At 40.9% G+C, this 22,266-nt stretch overlaps 1 protein-coding gene across 7 annotated transcripts in view; it reads left to right on the top strand.

Annotated features, from left to right (window-relative positions):
• arhgef28a (Rho guanine nucleotide exchange factor (GEF) 28a) overlaps nucleotides 1-22,266 on the top strand; it is a 447,370-nt gene that overhangs the window by 271,977 nt on the left and 153,127 nt on the right. For all 7 annotated transcript variants that reach the window (XM_060836132.1, XM_060836104.1, XM_060836122.1 and 4 more), the window contains 4 exons: nucleotides 1,064-1,199; nucleotides 5,269-5,336; nucleotides 13,613-13,670; nucleotides 20,478-20,628. In XM_060836132.1, the coding sequence (XP_060692115.1) occupies nucleotides 1,064-1,199; nucleotides 5,269-5,336; nucleotides 13,613-13,670; nucleotides 20,478-20,628 (413 nt within the window). The remainder of the gene's footprint in view (nucleotides 1-1,063; nucleotides 1,200-5,268; nucleotides 5,337-13,612; nucleotides 13,671-20,477; nucleotides 20,629-22,266) is intronic.

The following is a 22,266-nucleotide window of genomic DNA, read 5'->3' as shown; positions in this document are numbered from 1 at the left end:
CCCCTCAACATCATTAGCTTCTAGAAATCTATTTCTTCCCTTAATATGCTTAGTGATTTCAACTCCACAAAATTCTGTGGTAAGAAATTCCACTGCACTGAGTGAAGAAATACCTCCTCATCTCAATCTGAAATGGTTTATTGCATATGCTAGGACAGTTCACTGAAATGCCACTGGCCACATCTCTTCTTCCTTCATATATATTTTCTATTTGTATTGATTCTCCTGAGATTTCAGAACACACCCCTTTTGAATTTCCTGTGATTAATCTCTTCAGTGAGATTGGCTGGATTTGCAGTGTAATCTTTTGCTCTATTACACTTTTTTGTCTTTATGCTCTGATTTTTAATTAAATTTATACTGATAAGAAAAGCACAGTAAATGAGCTGAGACCGCTGACTTAAGGCTTGATACTCTGGACCAGATTAATCATTAAAAGCATAAACTGCAGCACAATCCTTTGATGCAAGATTGAATGCCACTAGATGGCAGGATTAAACACCAGCTTTGCAGTCAAATTATTCAAAGGATTCTGGTTGTTAATTGTACTTCCAGTGCAGAAGACAACAGTTCATTTGCTGAAAAAAAGGAAGAAAAGTATCAACATTTCAATTTAAGTCCTAATGTAAGATGTATGGTGTTAATTAATACAGTCAACTCAAGCATGTAATCACTTCCTTATCCTCTATGACCATGGACTGAACATCTCCAGGATTGCCCCATTGCAAATAATTTTTTCAGCTGGCCTACTGTTCAGCCAAAGCTGACCGAGTTAAATGCATGAAAACCAAATCTGTGGAGTTAATGTTTTGCGGGCTTATAATTGGGAGGGAGAGAGGAGAAGTGTGATAGTAAGGATAAGAATATTGAAATACTTAACTCACCTATTGGGAACAATGGCTGTAAACGGGAGAACATTTCAGATTGCAAATTTACAAATGCTGTAAAAGTTACTCCAGGTACTTAGCAAATAAAAAGAAATTGAAATCTTCATATAAAACTGTCTTGGGCATACTATAGCGCCACGCGATGTTTCACCTCCCAACATTTTTTATTTTAACAGGGGAAGCACAAAGATGCCAAGGAAAAAGAGAAATGGAGCAACGGCCACCAATTCATTGCAGGAATTATTTCAGGGACACTACAATGCATGGTTTGTGACAAGCTTGTTGGTGGAAAGGACGTTCTGCAATGCTTCAGTGAGTAACGATCTATCAGTTTATAGATGCACACATAATGGGCTGCATTTCATGTGGGGGCGGGCTCCATGCAAGAATCACCCACCAATTGGTAAACCCAAGAAAAGGCAAACAAGATGTGAATGAGACTTGGTAACAAATTATTTGCCCACTAATTATTTATTTAAACGTGGCAGGAGTGCTGACAGTTTCAGCACCACTATTATGAGGAATGGATTGGACATGAGTGGGACTTTCACCTCTCATATTTTATGTATTCTTCCCCCCACCCTCCCCATCAAAAAAATAGCTAGTGTGTGTGGTTGGTAAAATGAGCCCGATGAATCGATGTATATGGTGCAGTGTGTAACAGAAGTTCAATGCTGAATTTGGGCAAATGGTTTATCTGCCTGTATTAACTCTAGTGTCTGAATTCCCAATAGGTGCACTCACCAGACTAATCCCTATACAGCACTAAATAATAAAATTTACAGTACAACAGTTATTTTGAAGGAGGTCTTAACAGTGCAGTGGATACTATCCCTGCCTTTGAGGTGGAAACTCCAGATTCAAGTGTTATTCCTGAACTTGATGGGTTTTTTTTAAAGATATTTTTATTAGAAATTTAATATTTTGACAGATTTACAAAAATAAACAGAACTTTCAAGCACAAACATTAATATAAAAATAGATCTTAAATATATAATCATCAAAATTCAAAGGAATGATACTAAAGAAGAAAGAAAAACAATGAAACTCAGTTAACTACTAATCTAATCCACAATTATCCAGAGTGTATAGTTGAGTCACTTACATCCTTCAAACAAGAGAAAATGTTCTCTAATACACTCATAACAGTATAATAAAAAGGAAACTATTTCCAAACAATAAGAACAAAAAAAAACATGTTTGAATGGAGATCCTCCCCCTTATTCTCAGGGGGCCTTACTTCCTTTCTAAAGGTCCACCATATCCTCTCCCAAACAGTGTCCCACCCTTGACCCGGGCGCTCCTTAATAGGATTTAGATATAATACCGAGCTAGAGTTAACAGTGAGCGCCCCACCCCCACCCCTCCCCACCCATACCTGAGTATATCTGATAGCATCAATGCCACGTACAAACACACATAACTATAAAATTACAACTCCAACAAATTACAGTTAAGTATAATAACATAAAATAGCAAGGGAAGACAACCCTGCTCCCAGAAGCAAAAGTAAAGTAGAGTAAAGTATCCATTTCTCCCCACGGAGTGTGGAAGAGGCAAGCCAACATAAATTGTCTCTTACGATTTATTTAAACGAGTCTAAAAGTTCCTTAGCCTCTTCTGGTGATCTAAAATTATACTCGGATCCTTCGTGGTTAAAGCATAACGTCGCTGGGTAGCGTAAGGTGTATTGAATATTTAAGTTCCCTAGACATTTCTTCACCTCATCAAACGCCTTCCTCCTTCGTGCCAAAGCCGGGGAGAAGTCCTGAAATAACATAATCTTGGATCCTTCATGAATCATAGCTTTAGGATCCTTTCCAAGCTTTCTGGAGGCGTCCAGGAGTATCTGCCTCTCCCTATAACTCTGGGCCAGATCCGCGTACTGCGACCCGGTAGGCCCACTCCACCCTTACCCGGTCAGTTTCAGCCCCCAGGTTTAAAAGCTGGGGCAACCATCGCTCCAGAAATACTGCTAACTGTCCCTTCTCTTCTTGTTCAGGGAGGCCCAGAAGACGGATATTCTTTCTCCGATTTCTATTATCCAGGTCATCCATGTAGATTTCAAAGGCCCGGACTCTCTGCTCCAGAGCTCGCACCTGTTCTGCAGCTGTTTGTGCTGCAGCCTCGGAGGTCGTGGCCTTTAGCTCCGCCCCCTTCACTCGGCCCTGTAATTCCTCGAGAGCCCGGCTGTGCTTTTGTAACTTTTCTTCGAATGCATTACATCTCTGTCTGGATTCTGCAATGAAATTGACGAGTGTCGTTTCCAGCCTGGCAATCATCTCTTCAAGGCCTGTTTTTACATCAGCTGCAGCCGGAGGAGGAGAGGAGGGTGGGGGAGGGGTCTTTGTTTTCTGAGAGCTGCGGGATCCCTTTGGTTTACTCATTATCCACTTAATATTAAACTGCTTAAATATAATAGTAAACAGCTAATTAAGGTTAGAATTTTTTTTTTGGGTGGTTTGGTAAGTGTGGTGGGGGTGAGTAACTCACTTTACCCAGGTTTTGGGAAGAGCACTGTAAACTCAGACTTGCTGAGTCGCCGCCATCTTGGATCCCTGAACTTGATGGTTAAGGAAGCTGTGTTTATAATGTTGCCATTTTACATTGGTATTTTAAGACAGTTCCTTGGGGGTTAGTGGAGAGCACACTCAGTTTATTCTTATACTAAACAGAGGGTTGTCAGTCGTGTTAACAAGATAGTGTGAGGACAGCTTCGCGTTTGTGCTCATATTGTGAATGTTTGCCCAATGCTTCAATGGTGAGGTCCTCAGAATGTGAGTCACTGTAGTTCAATCCAAAACCCCTACCAACCAGTTAATTAGAGGTTTTGGATGCTGGTTTCCATGAGCAATCAGAGTTATTGATCACAAGGTCTGAAATGCAGCTGTGAAGCAGTATGCACTGTCACTTTATTATACCAGACATTCCATTGACAGTAGGCTTTTCTGGTAGCAGCCCTACTTCAAAGCTGCCCCAGGTCATGCAACTAAAACATTCAACGTATTGCTCCTGTCCAGGGAGTGATGAGAAGAACAGATGAATATCTGACATATGACTGTTTAGGTAAAGTTGGTGTAGACAATTTTAAGAGTAAAACAGATCTCCCTGAATAAATCACAGTTCTGTCAGCAACTAACAGAGAATCCAGGTTAGTATTTGAGTTGAATATCCTACAGCAGAATTTGTTTGAAAGGTACATCTATATCTAATTGTTGGCTAGGGAATGAATGCATGTCTGTCATAGTAGTTGGGGAATTTAAATTCAGTTAATCAATCAATTTGGCATTTAAAAATAAAAGCTTGTCTCAGTATTGATGATCATGACAACCTTTTCCATTGTACTAATGCCCTTAGTATTAAACAAAACAAAATCTGCTATCCTTGTACAATGGATCTGTTTGTGACCCTAGAAACACATCAGTAAAGTACTCCTAGCTGCCCTCTGAAATTGCCAGCAAGTCACTCAGGAAACAGGAATTAAGGATCATGAGACTATAAGGAATGTGAGGAGAAATAGCCTATCGAAAGTCCTCAACTCCACTTTCCTCCCTTGATTTCCTTAGTGATTGGAAATCTGTCTGTCAGCCTTGAAAATACTTAACATCCCAGTCTTGACAACCCTTAGAGCCCTTAAATGTGCAATTCCTTATTCTGAGCTTTTTCCCTCTGGTCCTAGACTCTCCCACAAAGGAAACAACCTCTCCACAGCTATCCTGTCAAGCCACCTAACAATCTCATATGTTTCAATAAAGTCTCCTCTCATTCTCCTTAACATCAGCGGTTTAGCTGTTAGCTGGACAGTTAGGTTGTGATGCAGAATGATGCCAACAACATGGGTTAAATTCTCTGACGTCACCATGAAGGACTCTCCTTCTCAACCTGTCCCCTCGCCTGTGGTGTGGTGAGCCTCATGTTAAGCTAATACCAGTCATCTCTCTCTCTGTCTCTCTAATGAGGGAGTAGCCCTATGCTGAGGTAGGAGTATGACAACTCCTGCAGTCCTCACTTTCTCCTGGTATGTCAACTCTACCTGTTTTCTACTCCGAAACCACGGACTGTTAGCTTATTAAGTAGTGTTATTTGTAGTACATTACCAAATGCCTTTTAGAAATCCAAATTTATTACACCTGCTTGTTATTTCCTGAAAAAAAAACAATAAATTTGTCAGGCATGATTTCCCCTTCATGAAAACATGCCACCTCTGCTTGGATTGGAGGTATATGTCAGCCTTACAAGCAATATCCAAATTAGGTGACTGCATTTTGAATAATCTGATACTGTCAGACAGCTCATAATTTATCTAATGTCTTTCTTTTATAGGTTCCTAGCACTTAAAATTTTATTTTTGTTTTTGCTGAAAGTTTTTTCTCTTTTTCAGATTGTACCATGAGTATTCATAAAAGTTGCAGAGATTCTGTTCCTATGTGTATTAAGGCCAAGTATCCAGTAAGTATAGATCCTTTGGAACAGAAATAAAATAATTTGGGTTCCCGAAAATATAGTTTTGGATCATTTATTTTCAGACTGTGATGAACATTGTTGTAACTACTTTTACTGCCCATGTCTAATTTCCTTGAGTTGCCTCCGGTTCTTCCCAACTGCATGGGCCTCCAAGAACCAAGCACAGTAGTGACCTTTGGACTGGAAGTCAGTGCTGCGATCTGCAGATACCAATCGCTGTGCATGGAACCTTGGGATAGTGTATCTGGGTGTCCCAGTGCATGAATCAATAAAAACTAGTAGACACAGCGAATAATTTGGAAAGCTAATAGAATGTTCTTATTTATCACAAGGGGAATTGAAAACAAAAGTAGGGAAGTAATGCTTCATTTGTACAGGGAATTTCTGCAACCATATCAAGAGCATTTTCTTTTTATTCATGCATGGATGAGGGCATCACTGGTTAGGCCAGCATTTGTTGTCTATCCCAATTGCCTAGAGGGCAGTTAAGAGTCAACCACATTGCTGTCCTAATTCCATAAGGGTAGGTATCAAATGTGCAATATTTGTCAAAGAGAGCAGTGCTGTTACCCTGCATGAGTAACACTGTTGATATCAGGGATCTGCTAGCCACAAAGCTGGATAATAAGGATCGTGATTTTTTTTTGTTTGGTTACTTTATTTAATGAATATTGTAAATAATTTGCAAACAGTTCAGAAAGACAAATGACATTCTGAGGGGTTTTGTCAGGGTAAATTTGGAGAGTTTGCTTTGTTGTGTGGGAGATTCCAGAACTAGGAGTCACTGCTTAAAAGTTGGGGGTCACCCATTCACAGAGGTGAGATGAAATCATTCCTCACAGTGAGGTGAGTGTCCTTGGAACACTCCTTCTAAAAAGGCAGTGGAAGCAGAGTCTATGGAATATTTTTAAGACAGAGGTGGAAGCTTGACTTTATCCAGGATGAAGCAGCCCATTTGATTGATGCCACATCCATAAACACTCACTCTCTCCTAGTTAGTGAATGAAAGGTTATCAGGAACAAGTAGTAATGTAGATTTATGGTTACAGTTGGATTAAATACTCTCCTGTCTGCTGCCCTGTGAGAGTTTATAAATTGTCTTGTATTCTTTCATATGTTCAGAGTATCACTCTCAAAGTCAGCAGTTGATGTTCATCTCTAATTGCCTTTCAACGGAATGACTTTCTAGGCCATTCAGAGTGCAGTTAAGAGTTAACCACATTGCCAAGAATCTGGAGCCACATTAGACCAGCTATTGATGGCAGATATCTTTCCCTAAAGATATTACTGATCCACGTAGAATTTTACAATAATTGATGATAGTTACCATGGTGCCTGATACTGAGCCTAGCTTGATATTACAAATTGAATTCAGATTCCAACAACTACCATGATGGGATTTGAACTAATGTCCCCAGATTATTAACTAAGTCCTCTGGCTAACTTGTCCTGTGAAATTATGACTAGTACATAACCACTTCATCTGATCCTCTATAGCAAAAATTATTTGTGACCTTGCCGTTTGGTGATTTTGGAACAGGAGTTAAACATTCCCCAAGATTGATTTCAGCACATTTGAAACACCACATGTGGATTTTAACTCTGTGTTACCCTCTAAAGTTCACAAAGTGCTGGTATTTGAGTTAATGTCAGATCAAGGTAGTGTTCCTTCTTCGTTATTGGGATGATATTGCTCGCACTCTGTTTATCTCTCCTGGGCCTGTTGCATCTGGGCAGAAAGCACTGTATTTCTTTATTGCAAACATAAAACTAGAACAGGAGGTTTGGAGTGAGGGAAGAGGATGGAATGTGAAGGTCCAAGTTTAAAGTCATCCTACTTTCAACTTTCATATCTGATAGCATGAGGTTGGGGTAGGACATGAGGAAAGGCCTGCAGTATCATAACACTACCCTGAATACTCTGTGAAACCAATCGATAAAGCCTGTGTCATTAGCCAGCTGTATGATATGCAGCACCATCTCTTCAGTATTGCATGAGTTGAAGATTTGTCTGTCCCCTGTTGGTCCAGCTTTAGTTGCTCAGTTGTGTGAGCCCTGCTGCAAGAGAGAGAATACTGAATTTTTTTTATTCATTTACAGGATGTAAGCATAGCTGTCCATCCTTAATTGGCCTTGAAAAAGTGTTTGATGGGTGCTAAGTAAGTGGGCTGATTTGTCCTTCATGGTGCTGAGCTCTTTCAGTGTTATTAGAGCTGCACCATTCCAGGAAGATAGAAAGTATTCCACCATCTACAAGGCACCCGTGATGTGCACATGTAGATGGTGGATAGGCATTTGAGAGGAGGAGGTGAAAGACCTGTTGCAGGATTCCAAGCCTCTGATCTGTTGTTTTATATTTATGTGGTTAGTGCAGTTCAGATTCTAATCAGTGCCAACACCAGGATGGTGCGCCACATAAATGCTAGGCAATGACCATCTCCAATTAGAAACAATCTAACAATTGCCCCTTGACATTCAATGGCATTACCATCACTGAAATCCCCAGTATCCTGGGGAGTTAGTATTGACCAGAAACTCAGCTGGACTTGCCATATAAATACAATGGTTACAAGAGCAGGTCAGAGACTAGGAATACTTCAGTGAGTAACTTTCCTCTTGACTCCCCAAAGCCTGTCACCATTTACAAGATGCAAATTGCCAGTGTGATGGAATACTCCCTATTTGATTGGATGAGAGCAACTCCAACCACACTCCAGAAGCTTGATACCATTCAAAGCAAAGCAGCCTGTTTGATTCGCAACATATCCACAAACAATCATTCCCTCCATCATCAGTAGCAGCAGTGACTATCTACAAGATACACTGTAGAAATTCGCCAAACATCCTTTTACAGCATCTTTCAAACTCTCAACTACTTACATCTAGAAGGCAAAAGGAGCAGATATTTGGGTAAACCACCATCTGTAAGTTCACCTCCAAGCCACTCACATCTTGACTTGGAAATATATTGTCATTTCTTCCCTGTTGCTGCATCAAAATCCTGGAATTCCCTCCCTAGTATTGTGGATCTATCTACAGCAAAGGAATGCAGCAGTGCAGTACCACCTTCTCCAGGGAGGGGCAATAAATTCTTGGACTCAGCCAATGATGCCCATGTCCCATGAGTGAATGTAGAAAAGGGCATTCAGTGATAGTGATGAATGCAGCGTTGATGTTAAGGTCACTGTCTCTTCACCTCTGCAGATCAGCTCTTTTGTTTAGTTTGGACCAGGACTGTAATGAGGGTCAGGATCCTAGTGGCATGATAGAACTCAAACTGAGTGTCTGTGAGCAGGTTACTGCTGAGCCAATATTGTTTATAGTACTGTTGACAACCCCTTCCTTCACTTTTCTGACGATTTATCATCTTGTGGTTGCATTTGGCCAGCTTGGATATTTTTTCCAGCTTTTTGTGGACAGAGCATACCTGGGCAATTTTTGAAGTGCTGTGTAGATGCCAGTGATTAGATATTTATGATTGTTGTCTTTGATATACCTGTCATAACTGAATAACTGGAGGTATGTTGATATATTGAGAGGTGTGTAAGAGGCAGGCAGCATTGGATAGTTCATGAGGGGAGTGTAGAGTATCTGGCTGTTAGGTGTGAATCCTGAGTGATAGTGTTGATTGGTGACTGATGGTGTTCTGATGTGTTTAACCAGGTAGGATCTTGGTGATATGGTGGGAACAAGATGTTCTTTGTGAGTACTTTCACTGAGATAATTAGTCTGGTTAGCACATAAAACAATACTTTTTACTGTATCTGGTACGTGTGACAATAATCAATCAAAGTCAAATCATGCATCTTCCTTTTAAGAGGGACAATATGTCTTTAAGAACTGCCATCCAGCCAGGGCTCATACTACCTCGTGCAGGGTTAGATCTCCATTGTGCATGAAGCCAACCATTAGTGTGCTTCCCATTGGACACATTGAAGTCACTCAAAGGAGGAAACCTAACGTTTGTGTGTGTGCGCCTGCCTGCCTCAACAAGAGCAGATGTAAATAGTTTGTGAATCAAGACCCCATGCTTAAATGTAAACAATTTTTAATCCTTATTATTTAACAATAAGCAGCCACAATCAAAAAAGTTAACAACCACAATAATGATTACCTTCCACCTATCTTCCCCTGTAGAATCACCTGGATTTTGTATCTACACACATACAAGCCTAAGAGCATAAGTGGGCCATTTGACCTCTTTAATTCTGGATTAGTGGTGCTGGAAGAGCACAGCAGTTCAGGCAGCATCCAAAGTGCAGCTTTAAGCCCACTCTGCCTTTTTAACATTCTTATCTGATTATGGCCTTATTTGACTTACCTGCCTGTAGCTTAAAACCTGTTATGGACGAGACCAGGCCCCCTCAAACTATTTTAAGAAGGTAGCCAAGACCCTAACTTTTTCTTGTTTTAAAGGTAAATGTGAAGTGGGTGTTCTGGATGTAATGCAACTGGTCAAATCATTTAAGCAAAACACAATTTATTTAAACACTATAGTTAAACTACAAACAAAAGAAAGAGAAATTTAGAATAACTTAACTATTGGAAAACTTACCTGAATAAAGTTTATTGTTATTTATTAGTAATAGGTACTGTACTTATTACTAATTAACAGTTCCAAAACAGTAATATCCAATAAACATACCCCTTGGCAAAAAGTTAAATTCAGATGTAGATTCTTAGATGCCATTCAACATCAAGAGAGATTCCAGAGAAAGTCACAGTCAGGAATCATTTACTGAAGCTCCAGTTCTTTTGGGACCTAAACAGATTCTAATTGCTACAGTTAAAAAAACTAGAAAGCTTAATCAGGGAAAACTGGCCACTCCCCTTCCTTTGTTACATCTGTTTTAAAATCTAAAAGCCTCTAAAGTTATTAACATAGGCCGGCTCCTGTAGACACTTTGGCAGCTCTGCCTTTATACCCCCTCTTCAACAAACCTAGGACAAAATAACCTTTTTAAAGTCACAAAATCTCTGATCCATTCTTAATCAAAACTCGATCAAACACACTACCTCCACTGCACTCTAGTGCAGAGATTTCCATATACTAAGGATATGCGGAGAGAAAATTTCTTCTCATCCCCACTTTAAGTTGGAGACCTGTTATTGTTAAACTGAGTTTTCTAGTTTAGCCTATCCCATCAGGGGAAAACATCAGATCACACTGTCAAGACTTCTTGGGATTTTGTGTTGTTTCAATATGATCATCTGTCTTTCTGCTAAACTCCCAAGAATGTAATCTCTGAACTGCTAATAATGCATTTATCTCCTTTCTTAACTAAGGAGACCAAAACTGTACACATTCCCCAGTTATATTCTCAACATGTCACTGTGTTGCTGCAACAAAATGTCCTTACCTTTAGACTCAATTCTCTCTGTAATGAACTACAGCATCACATGCCAACTGAATGGCCTACTCCTGTATTTGAATGGTTCAAGGAGGTTGCTCAGCACCACCTTCTCAAAGGCTATTGGGTCTAGCAATAAATATGAAAATACATTAATTATGTCTAACCAACTTATTGTAGTTAAGTTCATGTTTAACAAACTTGTTGTAAAAATAACGTGCTGTGGATAAAGGGGATCTGGTGGATGTGCTTCATTTAGAATTCCAGGAAGTATTTGTTGTGTTGTCAAAGGGTTTTGTGGGACATTAAAAAATCAGAGTTCAAGGTTGGGGCCAGAGGCTCAATAGGAGATTGACTAGCTAACAGAACACAGAAGAATAGGCCTAAATGGATCATTTTCTTATTGGCAAGATACATTGAGTGGTGTGCCATAGGGATCAGTACTAGGTCTTCAACTCTTTACAGATTTTATAAATGACAAATGAAGAGACCAAATATGATTGCTGAATTTACTGGTGATGTAAAAATAGGTAGGAAATTAAGTTTCAAATAGTTTTGGCAAAAATGGCGTATAATGTGAGGAAAATGTGAAATTGTCCATTTTAGCAGAAAGAAATAAATAGCATATTATCAAAATATCTAAGTAGTCATAAATTATAGTCCTTTGAGATACAAAAGGATCTGGGCATCCCTCTGCATTACTCACAAAAAGCTAGTTTGCAGGTGCAGCAGGAAATTAGGAAAACTAGTAGAATGTAAACATTTATTTCAAGGTGAACAGAGTACAAAGATTGCACAATTATGTTTCAGTCATACAGGGCAATGTTGGTACTACATCTGGAATACTGTGTACAGTACCAATCTCTTCATTTATGGAAGGTTGTAACTTCATTTGAAGCAGTTTAGAGAACTTTGACCAGACTAATATCTGGAATGGTTGTGTTTCCTTATGAGAAAAGGTTGGACAGTTTAGGATTGTATCTACTGGAGTTTAGAAGACTGGATTATAACATAAAAGATCCTGAAAGTCTTGCCAGAGTAGAAGGAACAAGGATACTTCCACTGCAGGAGAAACTAGAACCGGGTTATTATTTAAAAATCAGGAGTTGCCCATCTTAGAGATATGGGGAAATATTTTCTCACACACTGTTGTGTGATGTTGGAACTGTTCCTCAGAAGAAACCAGATGGCACAATCTTACTTAGGGGTCGCCTATTTAAAACAGAGATGAGGAGGATCTTTTTCTTCAAGATTAGTGGATACGAGAAATTATTTACTGTAGAAGGCTGTCAAGGCTGGGTCATTAAGTCTATTCAATACTGAGATGAACAATTTTTTTAAAATTAGGGAACTTAGAGTTATTGGAACAAGATAGGAAAGTGAAGTTGGTGATTGTCAGATCAATCATGATCCAATTGAATGGTAGAGCAGACTAAATGGGCTGAATGGCCTACTTCTGGTCCCATGTCTTAAGATGGTGGAGAAGAGACTTTTGAATATTCTTAAAGTAATGGGAAGTAGATTCTTGATAAGCCAGTGGGTGAAAGGTTATCAGGGTAGGCCGGAAGTTTAAATAATCAGATCAGCCATGATTGAAATGAATTGAATTGATGGTGTAGGCTTGAAGGACTAAGAGGCCTATGTCTGCTCATAATTTGGTCATCCATACGCAATTGATATTCATATTCCAGTAACGAATATGAAGAATTGGTGGTGTGCTATTACATTAGATTCCCTACAGTGTAGAAACACGCCCTTCAGCCCAACAAGTCCACACCGACCCTCTGAAGAGCAACCCACCCAGACCCATCTCCCTCTGACTAATGCACCTAACACTATGGGCAATTTAACATGGCCAATTCATCTAGCCTGCACATCTTTGCGACTGTGGGAGGAAACCAGAGCACCCAGAGGAAACCCACGCAGACACCAGGAGAATGTGCAAACTCCACACAGACAGTCGCCTGAGGCTCGAATTGAACCTAGGACCCTAGTGCTGTGAGGCAGCAGTGCTAACCACTTCACCACCGTCATTGTTAGGTACGCAAGTGTTTATGTAATCAAAAATGGATATCCAATTACAAGTAGAAATTTACCATTCACAGGAGAAAATCTTCACTCATTTTGTAAGATGGTCTTAATGCTGGTGATTTTAAACATAAGATTTCACTTTCGTGAAAGTCAACTTTGTATCCCGTTAAACCTTCATGATTGATGTTTGAAATACACTTTGGCTCACATTTTATCAAAAATACATTTATATGTCAGAAGGTGACATAGAATTACAGGCTTATATCCATCATGCCTTTCTTAAAATTAATTAAGCTGGGATAAATTAATGAGTTATGGAGTTGACATTTTGAGTCTGATGTGACTATGCTTCAGAAGAGTTTTAAAACACTAACTCTGTTTCTACTTCCACAGATGTTGACAGACTTACTAACTTTCTCTAGAAAGTCCGTGTTTGTTTCAGATTTCCAGTGTCAGCAGTATTTTGACTTGAATGAGTTATGGCCTAAATATGCAGTTATTGATAACTATTAAGATGATACAAAATATGAAAATAATGAGTACAGTAGAAACTTTTTGTGGATCTTGTTTGACATAGAGTATTTTCAGAAATAATTTCATTAATTGTTCCACCATTTGTAACTAAGCCTTACGTTGCTTAAGGCTCCAGTCTCTGGCATACCCTCCATATAACACATTGCCTTGCTATCTTGCTTTCCTCAATTAAGGCAGTACCCTTTTGACCAAGCTTTTGCTCATCAGATTAATATTTCTTTATACAACTTAGAGTGATACTATGTTTGCAATACTCCATGATATTCCTTTATTTTAAAGGTGCTAAAGAAGTATAAGTTGTTGTTGTTATTCTATTCTTATGAACTCGTGGGTTTTTTTCTGCAGAATCTTCAAGACAAATGTCACATAGTCTCACGAAGCAAACCAACCCAGTGTGTGCACTGTAAGTATGAATAACTGCATCAAAATATTTTTGAAACTATGTGTACCTATTTGTTAAAGCAGCTGTTTGTTCAAGTCACAAGTTTCATTTTCTGATGTGAGATAAATGCAGGAGCAGGAATGTACGAAAAAAACATGCAGCTCTACGTTCACCAACTTCTGCACCTGCCCCACCCTTTTAGCATATTTTCCAACTTTGGCAAATAAAATTAAGGAGAATCCAAATATATGAAGGACAAAAGGGTACCTAAAGGGAGAAGAGGGCCTCTCAAAGATCAGCAAGGCGGCCTTTGTGTGGAGCCACAGAAATTGGGGGAGATACTAAATGAATATTTTGCGTCAGTATTTACTGTGGAAAAGAAAATGGAAGATATAGACTGTAGGGAAATAGATGGTGACATCTTGCAAAATATCCAGATTACAGAGGAGGAAGCGCTGGATGTCATGAAACGGTTAAACGTGGATAAATCCTCAGGACCTGATCAGGTGTACACGAGAACTCTGTGGGAAGCTAGAGAAGTGATTGCTGGGCCTTTCACTGAGATATTTGTATCATCGATAGTCACAGGTGAGGTGCCGGAATACTGGAGGTTGGTGCCACAGTTTAAGAAGGGCGATTATCGGAAAGATGTTATGAAACTTGAAAGGGTTCAGAAAAGATTTACAAGGATGTTGCCAGGGTTGGAGGATCTGAGCTGTAGGGAGCGGCTGAACAGGCTGGGGCTGTTTTCCCTTGAGCGTCGGAAGCTGAGGGGTGACCTTATAGAGGTTTACAAAATTATGAGGGGCATGGATAGGATAAATAGACAAAGTCTTTTTCCTGGGGTTGGGGAGTCCAGAACTAGAGGGTATAGATTTAGGGTGAGAGGGGAAAGATATAAAAGATACCTAAGGGGCAACTTTTTCACGCAGAGAGTGGTATGTGTATGGAATGAGCTGCCAAATGAAGTGATGGAGGCTGGTACATTTGCAACATTTAAGAGGCATTTGGATGGGTATATGAATAGGAAGGGTTTGGAGGGATATGGGCCAGGTGATGGCAGGTGGGACTAGATTGGGTTGGGATATCTGGTCGGCATGGACGGGTTGGACCAAAGGGTCTGTTTCCATGCTGTACATCTCTATGACTCTATGACTATGACTCTATTGGCAGTGTTGGCGGTTTTTTCTCACTCCTGGTAACTTGTGGTATTTGCCACCTATACTGGTATGTATTTGGTACTGGGTCAGGGCTGTTTGAAGTAATTTGATGCCACCCATTCTCTTTGCTTTTGTCTTGAGGCTATTTAAGATACACCACCATGGATGTATCTATAGAAGAGGCACTGTTCTTAGATAACAAGAAAGTTTGTTCTATGTTAGCAATTTATACAATGACATTTGGTCAGAAGTAGTTATTAGGACTAAAGACAGTAAATGTTGGGAAACTTAGCAAGGTTTGACAGCATCTGTGGAGAGACAAACTAGCTTAATATTTTGAGTCCACTATGACTTCTTCAAAATAATTACCTCAGTAAACATCTTTATAAATAATATTAATTCGCTTTCAGATAGACCAAAAAAAATTAGGTTGTATTAAGTTTAGTGATGCCACATTTTTATTTTCCGCCATTTCTGCATCTAAATTTATAATGAATTATATTATAAGCCAGATTCTCACAACTGCCGAGCAACACTAGTTAACATGGAAGTGCCAAAAGATAGAATAAAATTCTGAAAAGAATTTTAAAAATTAGCTTTGATGGATGTAATGAAGAGGTTTTTGAGTCAATTTCTTGCTACTTGCACACCAAGAGCACTCGCAGAAGGAGGGCATCCAACCAAAAAAGATTTTGAGGCTGATACCCTCCAATCTGCTGCCATTAGATCTGCCCTCACTCTTGTGGTGCTGCAGGTCAGAAAAACTAACTGATGTAGATGCACACTTTTTGTTTTGCTTGGTGTGTTACATGAGGGTGACCACCAATTTTATGGACTTATCAATACGTGAACATTGTGGGCCTCTAAAAAGGGGGCTCTTTGAGAAGTTACAGAATTGAAGAAATGAGATAAAGCTTCAGCCAACAGATTTAGTATACAAAAGGTAATTGATTCAGGAGAAGTTAATCTTTTGATTATTTTATTAGAAAGGCTTTTTGTTCCGACCTTTTTCTCTTCCCTGGAGGCTGCTGAAAGTTGAAGAAGAATTGGTGTGTTATTTACACATTTTATATAAAGTAGGAGAATGGTCATGAACATAGCTGGATCTGAGACATTACCAAAGGAGGAAGAAACTGCTGACTTGGTGGAATCCAAGGAATACACAGAGCAAATCCAACATTAATACCTTCTAGCTCAGCGAACAAACCTACATCCAGATTAACAGATCTTTCTGAGAAGCAGTGCATTTAGGAGCATTGCTTCAGCAGGAAGATAGCAAGAGAGCTCTTTTCAGTGACTGGGAAATGGTGTGCAACTCTAATTCTGAAGCTCCATAATTCCTCTTACTTCAGTCAAAATTACAATAGCATTCAACTATTATTTTATAGAAGACTTTCAGGCAACCGCAGGAGATATATCTACATCAACTGACATACGGTCTCTATAGAGAACATAGAATATTACAGCGCAGTCCAGGCCCTTCGGCTCTCGATGTTGCGCCGCCCTGTCATACCAATCTGAAGCCCATCTAACCTACACTATTCCATGTACGTTCATATGCTTGTCCAATGACTTAAATGTACTTAAAGTTGGCAAATCTACTACCGTTGTAGACAAAGTATTCCATCCCCATACTACTCTGGGTAAAGAAACAACCTCTGACATCTGTCCTATATCTATCACCCCTCAATTTAAAGCTATGCCCCCTTGTGCTCACCGTCACCATTCTTGAAAAAAGGCTCTCCCTGTCCACCCTATCTAACCCTCTGATTATCTTATATGTCTCTATTAAGTCACCTCTCAACCTTCTTCTCTCTAACGAAAACAGCCTCAAGTCCCTCAGCCTTTCCTTGTAAGACCTTCCCTCCCTACCAGGCAACATCCTAGTAAATCTCCTCTGCACCTTTCCAAAGCTTCTACATCTTTCTTATAATGCTGTGACCAGAACTGTAAACAATACTCCAAGTGTGGCCGCACTAGAGTTTTTTACAGCTGTAGCGTAATCTCATGGTTCCAGAACTCGATCCCCTATTAATAAAAGCTAAAACACTGTATGCCTTCTTAACAATCCTGTCAACCTGGGTGGCAACTTTCAAGGATCTGTGTACCTGGATACTGAGATCACTCAGCTCATCTACACTATCAAGAATCTTACCATTAGCCCAGTACTTTGCATTCTGGTTACTCTGACCAAAGTGAATCACCTCACACTTGTCTGCATTACACTCCATTTGTCACCTCTTAGTCCAGCTCTGCAGCTTATCTATATCTCTCTGTAACCTACAACATCCTTCGTCACTATCCACAACTCCACCGACCGTCTGCAACTTTACTCACCCACCCTTCTATGCCCTCATTCAGGTCGTTTATAAAAATGACGAACAGCAGTGGACCCAACACCGACCCTTGCGGTACACCACTGGTAACTGGACTCCTGGATGAACATTCCCCATCAACCACCACCCTCTGTCTTCTTTCAGCAAGCCAATTACTAATCCAAACTGCTATATCTCCCATAATCCCATTCCTCCATGTTTTGTACTATAGCCTACTGTGGGGAGCCTTATCGAACGCCTTGCTGAAATCCATATACACCACATCAACCGGTTTACTCTCATCTACCTGTTTGGTCACCTTCTCAAAGATCTCAATAATGTTTGTGAGGCACGACCTACTCTTCACAAAACCATGCTGACTATCCCTAATCAAATTATTCTTTTCTAGATGATTATAAATCCTATCTCTTAGAACTTTTTCCAACACTTTACCAACAACTGAAGTAAGGCTCACTGGTCTATAATTACCAGGATTGTCTCTACTCCCCTTCTTGAACAGGGGAACCCTCCAGTCTTCTGGCACTATTCCTGTAGACAATGACGATTTAAAGATCAATGCCAAAGGCTCGGCAATCTCCTCCTTGGCTTCCCAGAGGATCCTAGGATAAATCCCATCCGGCCCAGGGGACTTATCTATTTTCATACTCTGCAGGATTTCTAATACCTGCTCCTTGTGAACCTCAGTCCTACCTAGTCCAGTAGCGTGTATCTCAGTAATCTCCTCAACAACATTGTCATTTTCTAGAGTGAATACTGTTGAAAAATATTCATTTAGTACTTCCCCTATCTCATCTGACTCCACACACAGCTTCCCACTACTATCCTTTATTGGCCCTAATCTTACTCTCGTCATTCTTTTATTCCTTAAATACCTATAGAAAGCCTTAGGGTTTACCCTGATCCTATCCGCCAATAACTTCTCATGTCTCCTCCTGGCTCTTCTGAGCTCTATCGTTAGGTCTTTCCTGGCTACCTTGTAACCCTCAAGCACCCTATCTGAGCCTTCACATTTCATCCTAACATAAGCCTTCATCTTCCTCATGACTAGAGATTCCACTTCCTCCATAAATCACAGCTCCCGCGCTCTACAGCCTCCTCCCTGCCTGACAGGTACATACTTATCTAGGACACACAGTAGCTTTTCCTGGAATAAGCTCCACATTTCTAATGTGCCTATCCCCTCCAGTTTCCTCTCCATTCTATGCGTCCTAAATCTTGCCTAATCGCATCGTAATTGCCTTTCCCCCAGCTGTAACTCTTGCCCAGTGGTATACACCTATCCCTTTCTATCACTAAAGTAAACATAACCGAATTGTGATCGCTAACACCAAAGTGCTCACCTACTTCCAAGTCTAACACCTGGCCGGGCTCATTACCCACTACCAAATCTAATGTGGCATCGCCCCTTGTTGGCCTGTCTACATACTGTATCAGGAAGTCCTTCTGTACACACTGGACATAAACTGACCCATCTGTAGTACTCGTACTATAGTGTTTCCAGTCAATATTTGTAAAGTTGAAGTCCCCCATGACAGCTACCCTGTCTCTCTCAGTCCTATCGAGAATCATCTTTGCTATCCTTTCCTCTACATCTCTGGAACTATTTGGAGACCTATAGAAAACTCCCAACAGGGTGACCTCTCCTTTCCTATTTCTAGCTTCAGCCCATACTACCTCAGTTGACGAGTCCCCAAACATCCTTTCTGCAACTGTAATACTGTCCTTGACCAACAATGCCACACCTCCCCCTCTTTTACCATCTTCTCTGTTCTTACTGAAACATCTAAATCCTGGAATCTTCAACAACCATTCCTGTCCCTGCTTTATCCATGTCTCCGAATTAGCCACAACGTCCAAGTCCCAGGTACCAACCCATGCTGCAACTTTACCCACCTTATTCCGGATGCTCCTGGCGTTGAAGTAGACACACTTCAAACCAACTTCTTGCTTGCTGGTGCCATCTTGCGTCCCTGAAACTTGATTTCGGACCTCCCTACTCTCAACCTTTTCTATATTTGAACTACAATTTTGGTTCCCATCCCTCTGCTGGATTAGTTTAAACCTATCCCAATAGCCTTAACGAATTTCCCCCTCAGGATATTGGTACCCCTCTGGTTCAGATGAAGACCATCCTGTTTGTAGAGGTCCCACCTACCCTAGAAAGAGCCCCAATTATCCAAGAATCCAAAACCCTCCCTCCTGCACCATCCCTGTAGCCACATCTTCAACTCCTCTCTCTCCCTAATCCTTGCCTCACTAGCACGTGGCACGGGCAACAAACCAGAGACAACAACTCTGTTCGTCCTAGCTCGAAGCTTCCATCCTAGCTCCCTAAATTTCTGCCTTAAATCCCCATCTCTCTTCCTACCTATGTCGTTGGTGCCTATATGGACCACAACTTGGGGCTGCTCCCCCTCCCCCTTAAGGATCCCAAAAACATGATCAGAGACATCATGAACCCTGGCACCTGGGAGGCTACACACCAACCGTGAGTCTCTCTCATCCCCACAGAACCTTCTATCTGTCCCCCGAACTATGGAGTCCCCAGTGACTACTGCTCTGCTCCTCTTCCCCTTTCCCTTCTGAGCAGCAGGGACAGACTCTGTGCCAGAGCCCTGTGCCCCACTGCTTTCCCCTGGTAAGGTTTCCCCACCCCCCCCCGCCTCAACAGTATCCAAAGCGGTATACTTATTGTTTGGGGGAAATGGCCACAGGGGATCCCTGCACTGCCTGACGGTTCACTTTCCGTCCCCTGACTATAACCCATTTGCCTTTTTCTTGTACTTAGGAATGACTACCTCCCTGTAACTCCTCTCAATAACCCCCTCTATCTCCCGAATGATCCGAAGTTCATCCAGCTCCAGCTCCCTAACGCGGTTTTCGAGGAGCTTGAGTTGGGTGCACTTCCCGCAGATGTAGTCAGCAGGGTCACTAGTGGTGACCCTTACCTCCCACATTCTGCAGGAGGAACATTCAACTGCCCTAACCTCCATTCCCATTATTCCAAATTCCCAAAGAGACTGTTGAAAAAATAATGAATTAAAAAAAACTAAAAAAAAACACTCGGTTACCTTACCAATCTGGCGCACAGGTGCTTTTTTTTGGTTAGAGGAGGAGGGTGGGTGGGAGACACTACCCGAGTAGTGTTTCGGGTAACGCAAGCACACAAATATATGACTTCCAGAAGTCCTTCGCTCCTCCTTTGTAAATATGCATTTACAAAGTCACTGATGCCATGTCCATCAGGGTGACTGACCACATTGTCTACTTGATATACCGAACATCAACAAAGACTTCTGTTTAAACTATTAAAATGTCTGTTGTTTCAATAGCAAATTCACTTAAGGATGCTTCACAGTCTGCATTCCTATCAATGAACTCCACCTCATCATCCTTGCCTATTGGACTTTCTGCTCTCAAACGAGAAATCTCGCTACAACATCAGCCATTGTCAAAGAGTGCTTCTAGCATTGGTATAGACAGGTAAGCATAATCGTTTTCCTTCTGAATATTGTAAACCTAATTGAACATATCATGATGAGATTGTAAGATGTAGGGGCAGAAATAGGCCATTCAGTGCATTGATTCTGCTCTGACATTTACTGAGATCATGGCTGCTCTGATTATCCTCAACTCCACATGTCTACCTTATCCCTGTAATCTTAGATTATTTAATTTAAAGTCTGTCTGCCTCAACCTTGAATATACTCTAAGACCCAATCTCAACAGCTGTCTACAATAAAGAGTTCCTCAGATTCACTATCCTCTGAGAGAGTAAGTTTCTCATCTATGTCTTAAATGTGCGACTCCTTACAATGAGGTGAAATGCTCTGGTCCTAGACTGTCCTACAACAGGACAACAATATTTGCGTATCTGCCCTGTCAAGTTCCCTAAGAATTCTGTATGTTTCGATAAGGTCACCTCTCATTCTTCTAAATTTCAATGAGTGCAGACCCAACCTACCAACCTCTCATCATAAGACAGTCCCTCCATACCTGGTATCAACAAAGAACAAGAAAATGACCAGCAACAGGTCCTTTGGCCTGTCAAATCTGCACTGCCACATTTTGCCCTTCCATGCTAAAACTGTCTTCACTTACAGGTTCCATATCCCTCTATTTCCTTTCTATTCATGTATTTATCCAAGTGCTTCTTGAATGCTACTATTGTGTCTGCTTCCATCACCTCCTCTGGCAATGTGTTCCAGGCACTCACCATCCTTCATGTGAAAAACTTGCCTCACAGATCTCTCTTAAACTTGCTGCCTCGCACCTTGAATCTCTATCCCCTAGTAATTGACCTCTGTACCCTGGGAAAAGGCCTCATACTTTCCACTTTATCCATGCCATTCGCAATCTTTTAAACTTCTATTAGGTCGCTCCTCAACCTCCTGCGTACCAGTGAAAACAAACCCAGTCCATCCAACCTTGCTTCACAGCTAAAATCCCCCATACCAGGCAACATCCTGGTAAATCTTTTCTGTACCCTCTCCCCTCTCCAAAGCATCCACATCCTTCTGGTAGTGTGGTGACCAGAACTGTACACAATATTCAGAGTGTGGCCTAACTAAAGTTCCATAAAGCTGCAGCATAACGTCTCTATTCTTATACTCAATGCCCCTTCTAATGAAGGCAGCATGCCATAAGCCTTGTTTCCTACTTATCTACCTGTGCTGCCACCTTCAGTGATTTGTGGAACTTCACACCCTGGTCTGTCTGCATATCAGTACTCCTAAGGGTTCTGCCATTCACTGTATAATTTCCACCAGTACTTGACCTTCCAAAGTGCATCACCTCTCATTTGTCTGGATTAAACTCCATCTACCATTTTTCTGCCCATGCGTCTAACTGCCTATCCCGCTGTGTCTTCTGACAATCCAACTCACTATCCACATCTCCACCAATCATTGTATCGTCTGTAAATTTACTAATTAGACCAGCTAGATCATTTATGTAGATCATGAACAGCAGAAGTTCCTGCACTGATCCCTGTGGACCACCACTAGTCATAGTCCTCCATTCTGAAAAGCATCCTTCCACCACTACCCAATGTCTCCTATAACTAAGCCAGTTCTGTATGTATCTTGCCAGCTCACTCCTGATATCATGTGACTTCACCTT

The sequence above is a fragment of the Hemiscyllium ocellatum genome, chromosome 2 (genome assembly GCF_020745735.1).
Source record: "Hemiscyllium ocellatum isolate sHemOce1 chromosome 2, sHemOce1.pat.X.cur, whole genome shotgun sequence".
NCBI lineage: Eukaryota > Metazoa > Chordata > Chondrichthyes > Orectolobiformes > Hemiscylliidae > Hemiscyllium > Hemiscyllium ocellatum.
This window is presented reverse-complemented; position numbering and strand designations above follow the sequence as displayed.